Source organism: Gopherus evgoodei, unplaced genomic scaffold (assembly GCF_007399415.2).
Source record: "Gopherus evgoodei ecotype Sinaloan lineage unplaced genomic scaffold, rGopEvg1_v1.p scaffold_34_arrow_ctg1, whole genome shotgun sequence".
In the NCBI taxonomy this organism is placed as follows: Eukaryota; Metazoa; Chordata; order Testudines; family Testudinidae; genus Gopherus; species Gopherus evgoodei.
This window is the reverse complement of record NW_022060016.1, coordinates 3,336,956-3,349,039: the sequence shown is the minus strand read 5'-3', so window position 1 is coordinate 3,349,039 and position 12,084 is coordinate 3,336,956. Positions and strand designations below refer to the sequence as shown.

The 12,084-nt window shown below is 54.8% G+C and overlaps 1 protein-coding gene across 1 annotated transcript; it reads left to right on the top strand.

Moving 5' to 3' along the window:
- Positions 1-11,371, top strand: CALM3 (calmodulin 3). Its single transcript, XM_030544467.1, has 6 exons — positions 1-83; positions 6,169-6,199; positions 7,715-7,858; positions 8,389-8,495; positions 8,627-8,762; positions 10,071-11,371. Exons 1-6 carry the CDS (start codon positions 81-83, stop codon positions 10,097-10,099), a joined length of 450 nt encoding a protein of 149 aa, XP_030400327.1. The 5' UTR covers positions 1-80; the 3' UTR covers positions 10,100-11,371.
- The last annotated feature ends 713 nt before the right edge of the window (positions 11,372-12,084 follow it).

The window sequence follows — 12,084 nt, the reverse complement described above, 5'->3', positions numbered from 1 at the left end:
CTGGCGGTGTCTCCCTCCCCCACCCGCCGCTGCTGCCGCCGCCGCCCGGAGCCTCCTGCCGCCGCGAGCCGGACCCCGCCATGGTGAGCGGGGGGGCCGGGCCCGGGGAGGCGCCTAGGAGGGGAGGGGGGTCGATAAGGGGGGGCTGAGAAGGGGGGGTGCAGGGCTCGGGGGGGGGGGGCTGAGGGCGCCAGGAAGGGGGGGTGCAGGGCTCAGGGGATGGGGGCTGGGAGGGGTGTGCAGGGCTCAGGGGGTGGGGGCTGGGAGGGGTGTGCAGGGCTCAGGGGGTGGGGGCTGGGAGGGGTGTGCAGGGCTCAGGGGGTGGGGGCTGGGACGGAGGTGCAGGGTGCCAGGAAGGAGGGGGTGCAGGGGGCGGGGGGCACTAGGAAGCAGGGGTGCAGGGCCCAGAGCATGGAGGGGTTTGGGGGCCCTGGAGGTGGGAGGGGTTCGGCAGCTGGGTTGAGTTGGGGGGGTAGGAAGGGGCTGGGGGTGGGGCTGTCTGTTGGGGGGGTTCTGGGTTTGGAGGGGGTAGGGGTGTCGAGCGGGGTGGGAGCTGTCTGCTGGGGGTGGGAGGGGTTTGGGAGCTGGGCTGAGTTGGGGGGGTTAGGAAGGGGGCTGGGGTGGGGCTGTCTGGGGGGGTTCTGAGTTTGGAGGGGCTGGGGCTGTCGAGCGGGGTGGGAGCTGTCTGCTGGGGGTGGGAGGGGTCTGGGAGCTGGGTTGAGTGGGGGTGTTAGGAAGGGGGCTGGTCCTAGGGTTGGAGGGGCTGTGGGGGTTGGAAGGAGGGGGTTTGGGTGTTGTGGGGGAGGGAGGGGATGTCTGCTGGGTGGGAGGAGTGTAGCTGGGGGTCTGTGGCTGTGTGTATGGCTTGGAGAGGGGTGGAGAGGTGGGGGTGGTAGTTTCAGGCTGTCTCTGGGGGTGGGTGGAGGGGAGGGTGTCTTGGGGGTGGGCCAGTTGAGCTAGGAGTTGGATGGTACAGTGAGAGGGATTGGGGTGTGAGGAGGAGGGGCCGGGTGGGCTGTGTGTTGGGAGTGTTGTGAAAGCCGGGTGTGTGGAGAGAGATTAGGGATGTTAGGCAGGGCATGTGGAGAGTCTGGCAGGTGAATTGGGGCATGGGAGGGTTGGCGGCAGCACTTAAGGGGTGTCACAAGGAGACTGAAGGGTTGTGGAGGGGGAAGATCTGGGGGGTTTAGAAGGGTTTGTACAAGGTGGGTTGGTGGCTGGGGTCCTGATAGGTAAATGTGGGTGACAAGCTTAGGGGATCTGTCTGTCTGGATCTGTGCAACTTGGGGGTATAGTGGGGGTGCAGTGACCTGGTGGAAGCTCTCTGGCTCAAGGGGGAAGCATTTGGAGGTTTTGGGAGGATTAGCCGGAGAGTGTGAGGCTAGGATGGCTTGAGGTTATGGGAGGCAAGCGGGGGAGTGAAGGGCCTGGAATAATTGGAGATCTGAGGGTTTGGAGGTAAGTGAGGAGTGGGAAGGAACTCTGAGGGAATGGAGTTAGGGATATAGGAACTAAAGGCTGTGGGTGTTTATGACGGAGACAGGACTTTGGGGTGTGTGGATTGGGACCATCTTGGTTTGGGTTAGATGCACTACGGGATTGGTGGAGGAACTCCCAGAGCTGATGGGAGGAGGCTCGTGGGGTTGGCAGTGAAGTCTGAGTGGGAGATGACTTTGGGGAGTTCTGTGATGGCTAGGGAGAGGGATGAGGTGGGGTGTGTGGCTGGTGTGGTTGGATGGAGATGGACTTGAGGATGAGTGGTATGAGGGTGCAGGAGGGCCTTGCTGGGGTTTTCAAAGTTGGGGGGAGGGTACCTCGTGAAGGGTTGGGGGGGGGAGAATCACTGATTTTGGGAGCTGGTGCGTCAGTTACAGGGAGCAGCTGACCAGGCTTTTGGTTGAAGCGCCCTGGAATTCGTCCTGAAGGAATGTGACCTTGGCATGTGCTGAAGAGCGCGCTTAGGAACTTGGTAACCTAGGGCTTGCCAGGCTGGATCAGACCAGAGGCTGCAGAATCCTGTTGCTGATGGTGTCCAGAGCAGGGTACAAGAAACTCAGTGGGTAGCCCGTAGGAGAGGGGAGACTTGTTGGCCGTGGGAGTGCTGAGTGGAGAACAGGAAGCTGCAGTAGGTGATTCAGCATGAGTAAGGAGTGGAGCTCGGCTGCAGAGGAAAGAGATTCCTACCTGAACAGGATCTTGGAAGGGAAACCCACTGAGCAAGCACCCAGATGGGCATGCCAGGAGGAGGTTAAACTTCATGTCCAAGGGATGGAGGCTCGTTTTTGGGGAGGAGGATGGTTAGGATGCTGAGCTCCTGCTGGGGAAGATCCTGGTGCCACGTTGAGCTTTGGTCTTTTGCCTTGTGAGGTTACAGGCCCTGGCAGGATCAGAACCGTGAAAGGAACGGCCATACTGGGTCAGACCAAAGGTTCATCTAGCCCAGTATCCTGTCTGACAGTGGCCGGTGCCAGGTGCTTCAGAGGGAATGAACAGAACCCGGCAATCACTGAGTGATCCATCCCCTGTCATCCAGTCCCAGCTTCTGGCGGTCAGAGGCTTAAGGCCACCCGGACAGCGCGTGGTGGTGTCCCGGAGCATCCTGGCTAACCGCCATTAATGGGCCTGTCTTCCATTAACTCATCTCATTCTTTTTTGAACTCAGTTATACTTTTGGCCTTCACAACATCCCAAGACAAGAAGTTCCACAGGTTGACTGTGCTTTGCGTGAAGCATTTCCTTTCGTTTGTTTTTAAACCTGATGCCTATTAATTTCATTGGGTGACCCCTAGTTCTTGTTATGTGAAGGGGTAAATAACACTTGGTCACTCTCTCTACCCTAGTTTTATATATCTGTATCGTATCCCCCTTGGTCGTCTCTCTTCCAAGCTGAATAGTCCCAGTCTTATTAATCTCTCCTCACGTGGAAGCTGTTCCCTACACTTAAATCATTTTTGTTGCCCATCTCTATATCTTTTCCAATTATATATCTCTTTTTGAGATGGGGCAACCAGAACTGTACATGATTTTCAAGGTGCGGGCGTACCAGGGCTTTATATTGTGATGTGCACTGTCTTGTCTGTCCCATTCCTAATGGTTCCTAACATTCTGTTTGCTTTTTTGACTGCTGCTGCACACTGAGTGGATGTTTTCAGAGAACTAGCCACAATGACCCCAAGATCTTTCTTGAGTGATGATAGCTAATTTAGATCTCATCATTTTGTACCTAATGTTGGAATTATGTGCATTTATATGCATTACTTTGCATTAATCAGCATTGTATTTATCTGCCATTTTGTTAGATCCCTTTGTCTTGTTGCGGTCTGCTTTGGACTTAACTGTTTTGAGTAATTTTGTATCATCTGTAAACTTTGCCACCTCACTGTTCATCCCTTTTTCCAGATCATTCATGAATATGGCGAACAGCACAGGTCCTAGTACAGACCCCTTTGGGAGGGTGCCACGAATTCCCTCTCTCCACTGTGAAAACAGACCATTTTTCCTACCCTTTGTTTCATATCTTTTAACCAGTTACTGATCCATGAAAGGCCCTTCCCTCTTATCCTGTGATGGCTTGCTTTGCTTAAGAGTCTTTGGTGAGGGAGCTTGTCAAAGACTTTCTGAAAGTCCACATGGACTCTGTCTACCAGATCACTCTTGTCTACCTCTTTGTTTGACCCCCCTCAAAGAATTCTAATAGATTGGGGAGGCGTGATTTCCCTTTACAGAAGAAGTGTTGACTGATCAGCCCTTTTTTTTCTCTGATGGGGTGATGCAGGATCTCTTCCTTTCCCCAAAGCCCTCCAGATTCTCTAGTCTCTCCCCGCTGCAGCAGGACAGAGTGCTGCTTCCAGTACTGGGGAGCTGTGTAATGACCTTCCACCTCTATGGATGGAGTCACCTCATTCACACCAAGCCATGCGGGGGGGGGGAGTTTTCTCCCCCACAAACTGCCATCAGCTGTGGCTGCCTTTCCCTTTCTCAGTTAACTGGTAGATATTCCTGCCTAACAAATAAATCTTTGCTCACTGCTCTCTCCTTAACAACCTGTGTTTCTGGAGCACCTTTCATCTGAGCTGTGTCTTACAAGATGTTCCTGTCTCATCACTGCCTCAGCAATGCTTGCGCAGCAGAAAGACGAGAACTGTCTCCTACTGAAACTGCAGGGGAGTTTAGGGAGGCTGAATCGCTCTGCCTGGTTGGAACTGGGCCAGGAAGTTGGGGCTAACATGCAATCTCTTAGGGGAAGTGCCTTGGGATTTTTAGTGACTGTTTGGGCATCGGTTTCACTCCACAGTTGAAGATACCTTTGCCCCCTCGATGCCCGCCTGGTGTCAGAAATCTCTGTCGCTGCTCTGTATCTTCCCTGGAGGGTTCTCTCTGCCTGATCCTGCTTTCGGCTCGAGCTTGGGTGGCTGCAGAATTTGATCTATGGGGAGTGACAGTCTCCAGGCTAACGAGCAGAGATGAAAATGTCCAATGCCCCGTGCTAGTCCCCTGGCGTGTGCTTAGGCCAGTGCCGGAAACGGATGGAATTGGATAAAGATTGGGGCAACTTGGTCCTGTAGTTGATTCTCTGCCTCAACGTGATTGCCCGGAGCTGACCCCACCCTCATCACCCCCTGTGGCTGGGAAAAATACTGGTTTGCACCCTCCCTTCACTCAATTTTAGAATTGCTCTATTGTCTTGATTCCCACCCTGGCTGGCTGTGGGGCTGCTGCATTTCTAGTGGGTGCTGCTCCCCAAACACTATCCTGGGGCTTTCTGCGGTGAGCTGTTCTCTGGAGCAGGGCATCGCTGTCCCAAAGGGGACAAGGCTACTAGGGACCTCCCTCTGGCAATTGATTTGACACGTCCGGATACTGTGGTGATAGGCTGCAGTATGAAACCTTCATTGTTGCTCTGCTCCACCCTTGGTGCTGAAAGCCCCCAGGCACTGCACCGTTCTCCCTTCCTTGGTACCAGGGATTAGATCGCATTCACAATGGAGCCTCGTTAATTTCGCTATTTCTAGTTGTTTTCATGCAGTTGCCTCTGGGTGCTGCAGTTTCCAAAACTGTAGACAAAGCTTGAGGTCCGAACAGGCCTGTGTGCTGAAATCCTATTTCCCCAGCCTTGTGTCAGGAGCTTTTTCACAAAACCTGCGTTTTGGGGCTCCAGCAGCTTTGGTGTTCTCCTTAATCCGGATGCGGGCACGTGTGGCTCAGCAAAGGGCTGCACTGCCGGCATTACTGCAATGGTATGGTTGTCTCTGGAGGAGAGCCCATGGGTGCTTGGACTGGTGGCACCCTTGCAGGCTCAGGAAGCTTGGCTAGGCTGTCTGTTAATACGCTGTCCTTCCCTGATGTCTCAACTCAGTGCTCCGTAGAAACTCGGGGTAGGCAACCTATGGTGCGTGTGCCAAAGATGGCACGCGAGCTGATTTTTCAGTGACACTCGCACTGCCCGAGTCCTGGCCACCGCTCCAGGGGCTCTGTATCTTAATTTAATTTTAAATGAAGCTTCTTAAACATTTTTAAAACCTGATTTACTTTACATAAAACAATAGTTTAGTTAATATATTATAGACCTTTAGAAAGAGACCTGCTGAAAAGGTTAAAATATATGACTGGCATGTGAAACCTTAAATCAGAGTGAATAAATGAAGACTCGGCACAGCACTTCTGAAAAGTTGCCGACCCCTGGTATAAACCCTACTGAACTAAGGCCCCTGTGAGGCAGATCTTGGCTCCATCTCACACTTAGAGCCAGAGGGTCGTGCGGTCTATAGTGGAACTGGAAATACACTGGCGGTATTGGCTGTGACAGTGGCTGGGGGTTCAGCTACCACCCTCGAGTGGCACCTGCCCCCTTGACTTCCATGCTGAGGGGTTGGGGCAGCGTACGTTGGCCCTGGGAGGCAGTAGCCTGTCAGGAATGGCTCTGGTGATCATGGTTTCTGGAACAGATCAAGGAGGCCTGGGCTGTGGGGAGCTAGGGCTGTGCCCCCCCATTATCCTGGAGGTGGTGCTCTCAAGGCAGGGGGTGGTTATGTTGCCACCACCTGAATCAGAGAGGAGGGCACTGGTAAGGCCTGTCAATCCAGCCCCCTTTGCCAAGAGCTGCCTTCTCGATGTAGTAACAACCTACTGTTTCCGTGCCCTGGTGACTGACTTCTCTGCTCCTTCTAGGCCGACCAGCTAACCGAGGAGCAGATAGCAGGTGAGTCTTAACCTCCCCCACCTCCGCCCCTAGCTGAGTGTTTACTGTAATCGTGGCGCTCACAAAGGCTCTGCGTTGTGGTGATCGTCCCCAAGCCCAGGGCTCAGAAGAACGGGAAGGGAACCCAGTACCCACAGCATCTCCATGTGCAGCTCTCCTCTGTCGTACCCACTGGGGACACGGGCATGTAGGGCCGGAAGAACGGATCCAGGGTGTTTAGCTGCTCAGACTAAACACAGGGGAGCCCATGTAGAATGAAATGGGGTGAGAGTCTCCTGACACACCACTTCAGTGCAGAATCGGTGTAGCTGCAGTGACCCCTTCCTTTCCCCTCCCCCTCCACCTGTGCTGTGGATGAGCAGGGGAAAAGGAGTCGTCTCTGGTTTTGTTGCAGATGCTGCCCAGTGGAGTATGAAGATGACTTTTGGGGAGTGGGGTGGGCCATGCTTCCCACAATGCAGGACCGAGCATGCTCCAGGGCGGAGGCTAGGTTCTCCGCTGTGTGTAGGACTTTCAGGTGTAGCTGTGCTCTGTAACTCTGCCAAGTCTTCATGCTCATGGCTGCAGCGTTTACAGCCCCACTCCTGGAGCTCACCTTGTGAGGTGGAGCTAAGGAGTCATTGATGGGGTTCTGCTGCTGGGGCATGAATAGGCAGACAGTAGATGAGATTCTCCAGCAAGCGCCACCTGGAGGACTGTGCGCCCGACTACCTGGAAACCCATTAAACACTTAAAGACATCTTAAAAATCTGATTAAAATCCTGTCCCTGCTATGAGTAGCATGGAAGGTTGGTTCTAGTCTTTCGTTAATGACGGTCTATTTCCCTTGACTTGGTGCGTAGCCGGCTTTGCGGTTCCCCCTCTTTGTGGCGGTCACGGAGAAAAGCAAGTCTTAGGGTTTTTGGCGGATTGGCATCGGAGACCGCTCAGCTCTTGCAACGGGCCACGTTTCTGATTGCTGTCCTATGGCCGGGGCATCCGGGCTTGCCCACTGCAGCCTCCGGTCATTTGAGTTTAGCAGCAGCGTGATCCCTGGCTAATTTCGTTGGAAAATTCAAAGCTGGATGGGACCAAGCAAAGAGGCTGTCTGTGGGAGACGACTGGGGAATGGGATGGACACAGGAACTCCCGGGTGGCACTTGCAAGAGCGGGTTACCCCACTGGCTGGTGCCCCTGCTGATAGCTGTAATTTAGCTTCTTGCCAGTCCTTTAGCATTAGGCTCTCTAACCATCCCTAGGCTGAGAGGTGCTGGTGACCTCCCCCCAAGTGGCCTAACTTGACCAGCATAGGAATCGCCAGCCAGGGGGCCATCTCGTCCCGTCTCTGGCAGCAGCCAGCGCTTGAGCTGGGCCCCTTACAACCGTTCACTCTCCTTTCAGAGGCTCAGCGGGATGACGCAGCTCCACTCTAGGGTCAGACTTGGCATGGAAAGCAGTGGTGAGGGAATAGGGGTGGGGAATTCACGGTCACGGCATGCGAAGCACTGACGGGTGGCAGGTCTCTCCCTCCCACAGAGTTCAAGGAGGCTTTCTCCCTGTTCGACAAGGATGGGGATGGCACCATCACCACCAAGGAGCTGGGGACGGTGATGAGGTCCCTGGGCCAGAACCCCACCGAAGCGGAGCTGCAGGACATGATTAACGAGGTGGATGCGGACGGTAAGCTGGAAGGGCATTGAGCGGCCGAGGGCGGTCTGCCTGGTGTGGAGCAGAATGGGAGGGGCTGGCGGCCAGGAGCAAACCCATCCCACCACCTGAGATGCTGGATGAGGCATTCTGGGCACTCTGCTTGGCCCAGGCATCCTGGCTTATCCCAGTGGGGCTGTGTGGGCAGCTGTTCTTGGGTGCCCGTTGCCCTGGCCTGGCAGGCTTCCAGAGGTAGCTTGTCCCAAGGCCGGTGCCTGCTGCTTGCAGCCGTTCCTTGGGACCTCAGTCCGGTTCCACAGTGAGTCACTTCAGCTGAGGCCCTGGCTTGAACAGCCCATGGGCCCAGAACTCCTGTCCCGCCCTTAGGGGCAGGTCCCACCAGAGCATGTGGCCTGTGGCTGCCTACTCTGCAGACAAACAGGCCTTTAGGCTCCAAGCTGGGCCTGGCACAGCCTCTCACTTATCCCCTGGTGCTTTTCACCAGCTCATCAAATCGGTCTCCCGCTAGTCCCCTTCACTCAAAGGCAGCACTTCCTTTCCAGGGAACGGCACCATTGACTTCCCAGAATTCCTGACTATGATGGCGAGGAAGATGAAGGATACAGACAGCGAGGAAGAGATCAGGGAGGCATTCCGGGTCTTTGATAAGGTGAGCACCCATCTGGGAGGTGGGGAGCAGGGCGTTGTGGGTGCCAGACTCACTAGGCTGCCATGTGGGGGGGGGGGAAGGGGAGCGCCTGTACTGAGCTAAATCCTCACTCCGTTGCCCCCGCCTCGCAGGATGGGAATGGCTACATTAGTGCTGCAGAGCTGCGCCACGTGATGACGAACCTAGGAGAGAAGCTGACTGACGAAGAGGTAGACGAGATGATCCGAGAGGCTGACATCGACGGAGATGGGCAGGTCAATTATGAAGGTGAGTCAGAGAAGGATGCTAAGATGCCTGACTCTTTACGCCTCACCTGTCCTACATAACCAGCCACCAGGGCTATTGTCCTTAAGGGTCCGGCAACACAATGGTCCCCTGCAGTTGAGCACCATTGACCTGACCTGACCTGGCCCTGGATGTTATGGTCCTGCTGGCTGAAAAATGCCACAAGAGGTCTGCGATCTCAAACTTATCATGCAAATGCATGTCCAGAATGAGAGGACTCTTGTAGCTCTCAGCTGCTGGTGCTGCTGTACAGCTGTTCCAGCTGCCGAGTTCCACCTGAGACGTGGCTGCATTTCTGCATTGGGTGAAGGTCCCAGAGAACCTGAGCGCTGAACTGGAACTTGGGAGTGCTGGGTGCCAGTCCCAGCTCAGCCACTGGCCTGCTGGGTGACCTTGGGCATGTCACTTCTCCTCCTTATGCACCCACCCCCATGATGGGGGCAAGCTTGACCTTTTTGAAGTGCTGTGTGAGGGCTGTGAGATCTGACTGGCTGAGAGGGGTGCCCTATTCCCCTCGTACCCGGGGAGTGCTTAGCTCTCCATCCCCCACTTTCAGACAGCTCTGAGCACAGGGTCTCCCCGAGCCCTTTGGGGATTGAGACTAATGGGCTGTCCCTGTTGCTGAGTCCACCCTTTCCTCCCCGTTCATAGACTCTAGGACTGGAAGGGACCTCAAGAGGTCATAAAGTCTGGTCCCCTGCCCTCATGGCAGGACCAAATATTGTCTAGCCCATCCCTGATAGACATTTATCTAACCTACTCTTAAATATCTCCAGAGATGGAGATGCCACAACCTCCCTAGGCAGTTTATTCCAGTGTTTAACCACCATGACAGTTAGGAACTTTTTCCTAATGTCCAACCTAAATCTCCCTTGCTGTAGTTTAAGCCCGTTGCTTCTTGTTCTCTCCTTAGAAGCTAAGACGAACAAGTTTTCTCCCTCCTCCTGACACCCTTTTAGATACCTGAAAACTGCTATCATGTCCCCTCTCACTCTTCTCTTTTCCAGACTAAACAAACCCAGTTCTTTCAGCCTTCCTTCATAGGTCCTGTTCTCAAGACCTTTAATCGTTCTTGTTGCTCTTCTCTGGACCCTCTCCCATTTCTCCACATCTTTCTTGAAATGTGATGCCCAGAACTGGACACAATACTCCAGCTGAGGCCTAACTGCGCAGAGTAGAGCGGAAGAATGACTTCTCGTGTCTTGCTCACGACTGCCTGGAGAAGGGCAGAGTGGGGATGCGATCCTGGCTCGCTGATCCTGTACCCTCCCCTCTCTCTCTCTCTCGCAGAGTTCGTGCAGATGATGACCGCAAAGTGAAGGCTCCTGGACGGGCGGCTGGCGATGCCCATTCTCCTTCAATACTTTTCTCCAACACTCTCTCTCTACTTAAGTAACCTGGTTCTTTCAGCAAACTCCAATCGGCTGTGGGAGAAATCTGACTAAGCAACAAAAAATTTACTTGCCCCAAACTGCATGATTGTGCCCTGTCCCTCCTTCCCCTTTCCCCTTCCTCTCCTCCCCCACCCAGGCCATCCCTCTGGCCCTAACTCAACCTCCCCTCCCAGCCCACCCCCCCAGAAATCTCAGCCTTGCAGATATCTTTAGTTCCTTTGGGGGGTTCTTTGTTCTGCGGACGGAGCTGGCCGGTGTCCCAGCACGCCGCGGCGAGAGCAAACTTTAACCATGTTGCATGCGTCTGGCACTGTGGGTCTGTGCATTCACCCCGCGGCCTCAGAGCGTCTCGCCCCTGGAAACGACAGGGGGTCGGCAGGAAGGGAAGCCTCTTGTCTTGTCTCTTTTTTTTAGAAAGGGGGTGGCGAACGATCCCAGAGACTGGAGTGTGGGTTCCAGAGACCTTGTCACGCCATCCGGGGGGAAAGGGGGGTTTAACAGCCCAAAAAAAAAAAAAAAAAAACTTAAAAAGAAATTGGCTCTTGACACGTGATCCTAAAAGCAGGACTAGTTTCTCCTTGCTCGTAGCCCTGTACAAACTGTAAATGTCCATGCGATGTTTCCTAAGCACCGTCCACCTCTCAGAGCTGCTGTGTAAATACTGGTGCTAAACCATCCAGTCCCCGCTCTGCACAAGGCATGGCTGCTTTCTGCCTGGCCAGCGCTAGCGGGCGGGAGGGGATTGGCGAAGACCTGCGGCGAGCGCCAGCTGCCAGTGGCTGGGTGGGCATCACCAGCGCGGCCCCTGTTCTACCTAATGACCTGCCTTTGCTTTCTTGATGTCTGTGCTCTTGTTGCTAAGGCCACCCCACCCCCCTTGCCTGACCAACCCGCTGCGGACAGCATGAGCCGTCAACTTGCTTCTCTTTATTTTTAATTTTGTAAAAGTTTGGGGTGGGGGCGGGGCACTCAGAAAAAAAAACAGCTGCATTTTTTCCCACTGCCCCCCCCCCCCGGAAAGCAGGTGCTTGAGCGTGCCCCGTGGCGGAACCGGGGGGAGGGGATGCCTGTTTTGAGAGCCGGGGCGCGGGGCTGGTGGGAGCGAGGCTGTCTGAAAGCGGGCGATGTTGTGTTCAGTTCAAGCTGTGAAAATAAAACTATATCAATGTTTTCCAATAAAATACAGTGACTACCTGACGCTGCTGAATCGTCTCTCTTCCCCCCCCCAACACCCCGTCTTCATCTTGCCTCAGCGAGAGGGCCTGGCTTTAATTCAGCTTTTCTCCTGCCCGCAGAAATTCCCTTCCTAGCTGGCTCTGGTTCCCGGCAGACTCCCTGGCCGGCTGGAGAGCTAGGAAAACAGATCCCAAGCGGACAGCCGCTGCGGCCTAAGAGGAGCAACGCTTTGCTCCTTTTTTCTACGCCTCTAACTCTCATGGAAACTCTTGGTGGGAGGTTTCAGCAAAGCCGCGAGGGCTGTTGGACCACAGGTCCCTCTCTTCTCTGAGGCTGGGCATGTCAACTCTGATTTCACTTGGGGAGGCACAAACCTTGCATGCGCCCGCCCCCTCCCCCCCCCCCAGATTTGTCTTCCATTTAGCAACGGCTTCTAGAGGTTTGCAGATTGTAGGATGTACCCTCCCCAGGAGGCCATGGAGGAATGTTTGCAGAGGTGAGCTAAGCATGTCCTTTTGAGTTACAATTTTTGGTGGCACCTTACCAACCCAGCAATGCCGCGTAGCCCCCTGAGGTGAGTCGGGGTGGACTGGCGCTCCCACCCTGAGCCCAGCTGCCAGGCCCTGGCCTGAGCCCACCTGGCATTACTGCTTTCTCCCCCCCCCCCCCCCCAACTTTAATCCGTGCCCCCCAGTTTGATAACTTGTGCAGTACATAAAATGTGTTGTCTGCTG

Coding starts and splice junctions, on each gene's coding strand:
- CALM3 (XM_030544467.1), top strand. Junction 6,200..7,714: donor AACCGAGGAGCAGATAGCAG/GTGAGTCTTAAC, acceptor TCCCTCCCACAG/AGTTCAAGGAGGCTTTCTCC. Junction 7,859..8,388: donor TAACGAGGTGGATGCGGACG/GTAAGCTGGAAG, acceptor CTTCCTTTCCAG/GGAACGGCACCATTGACTTC.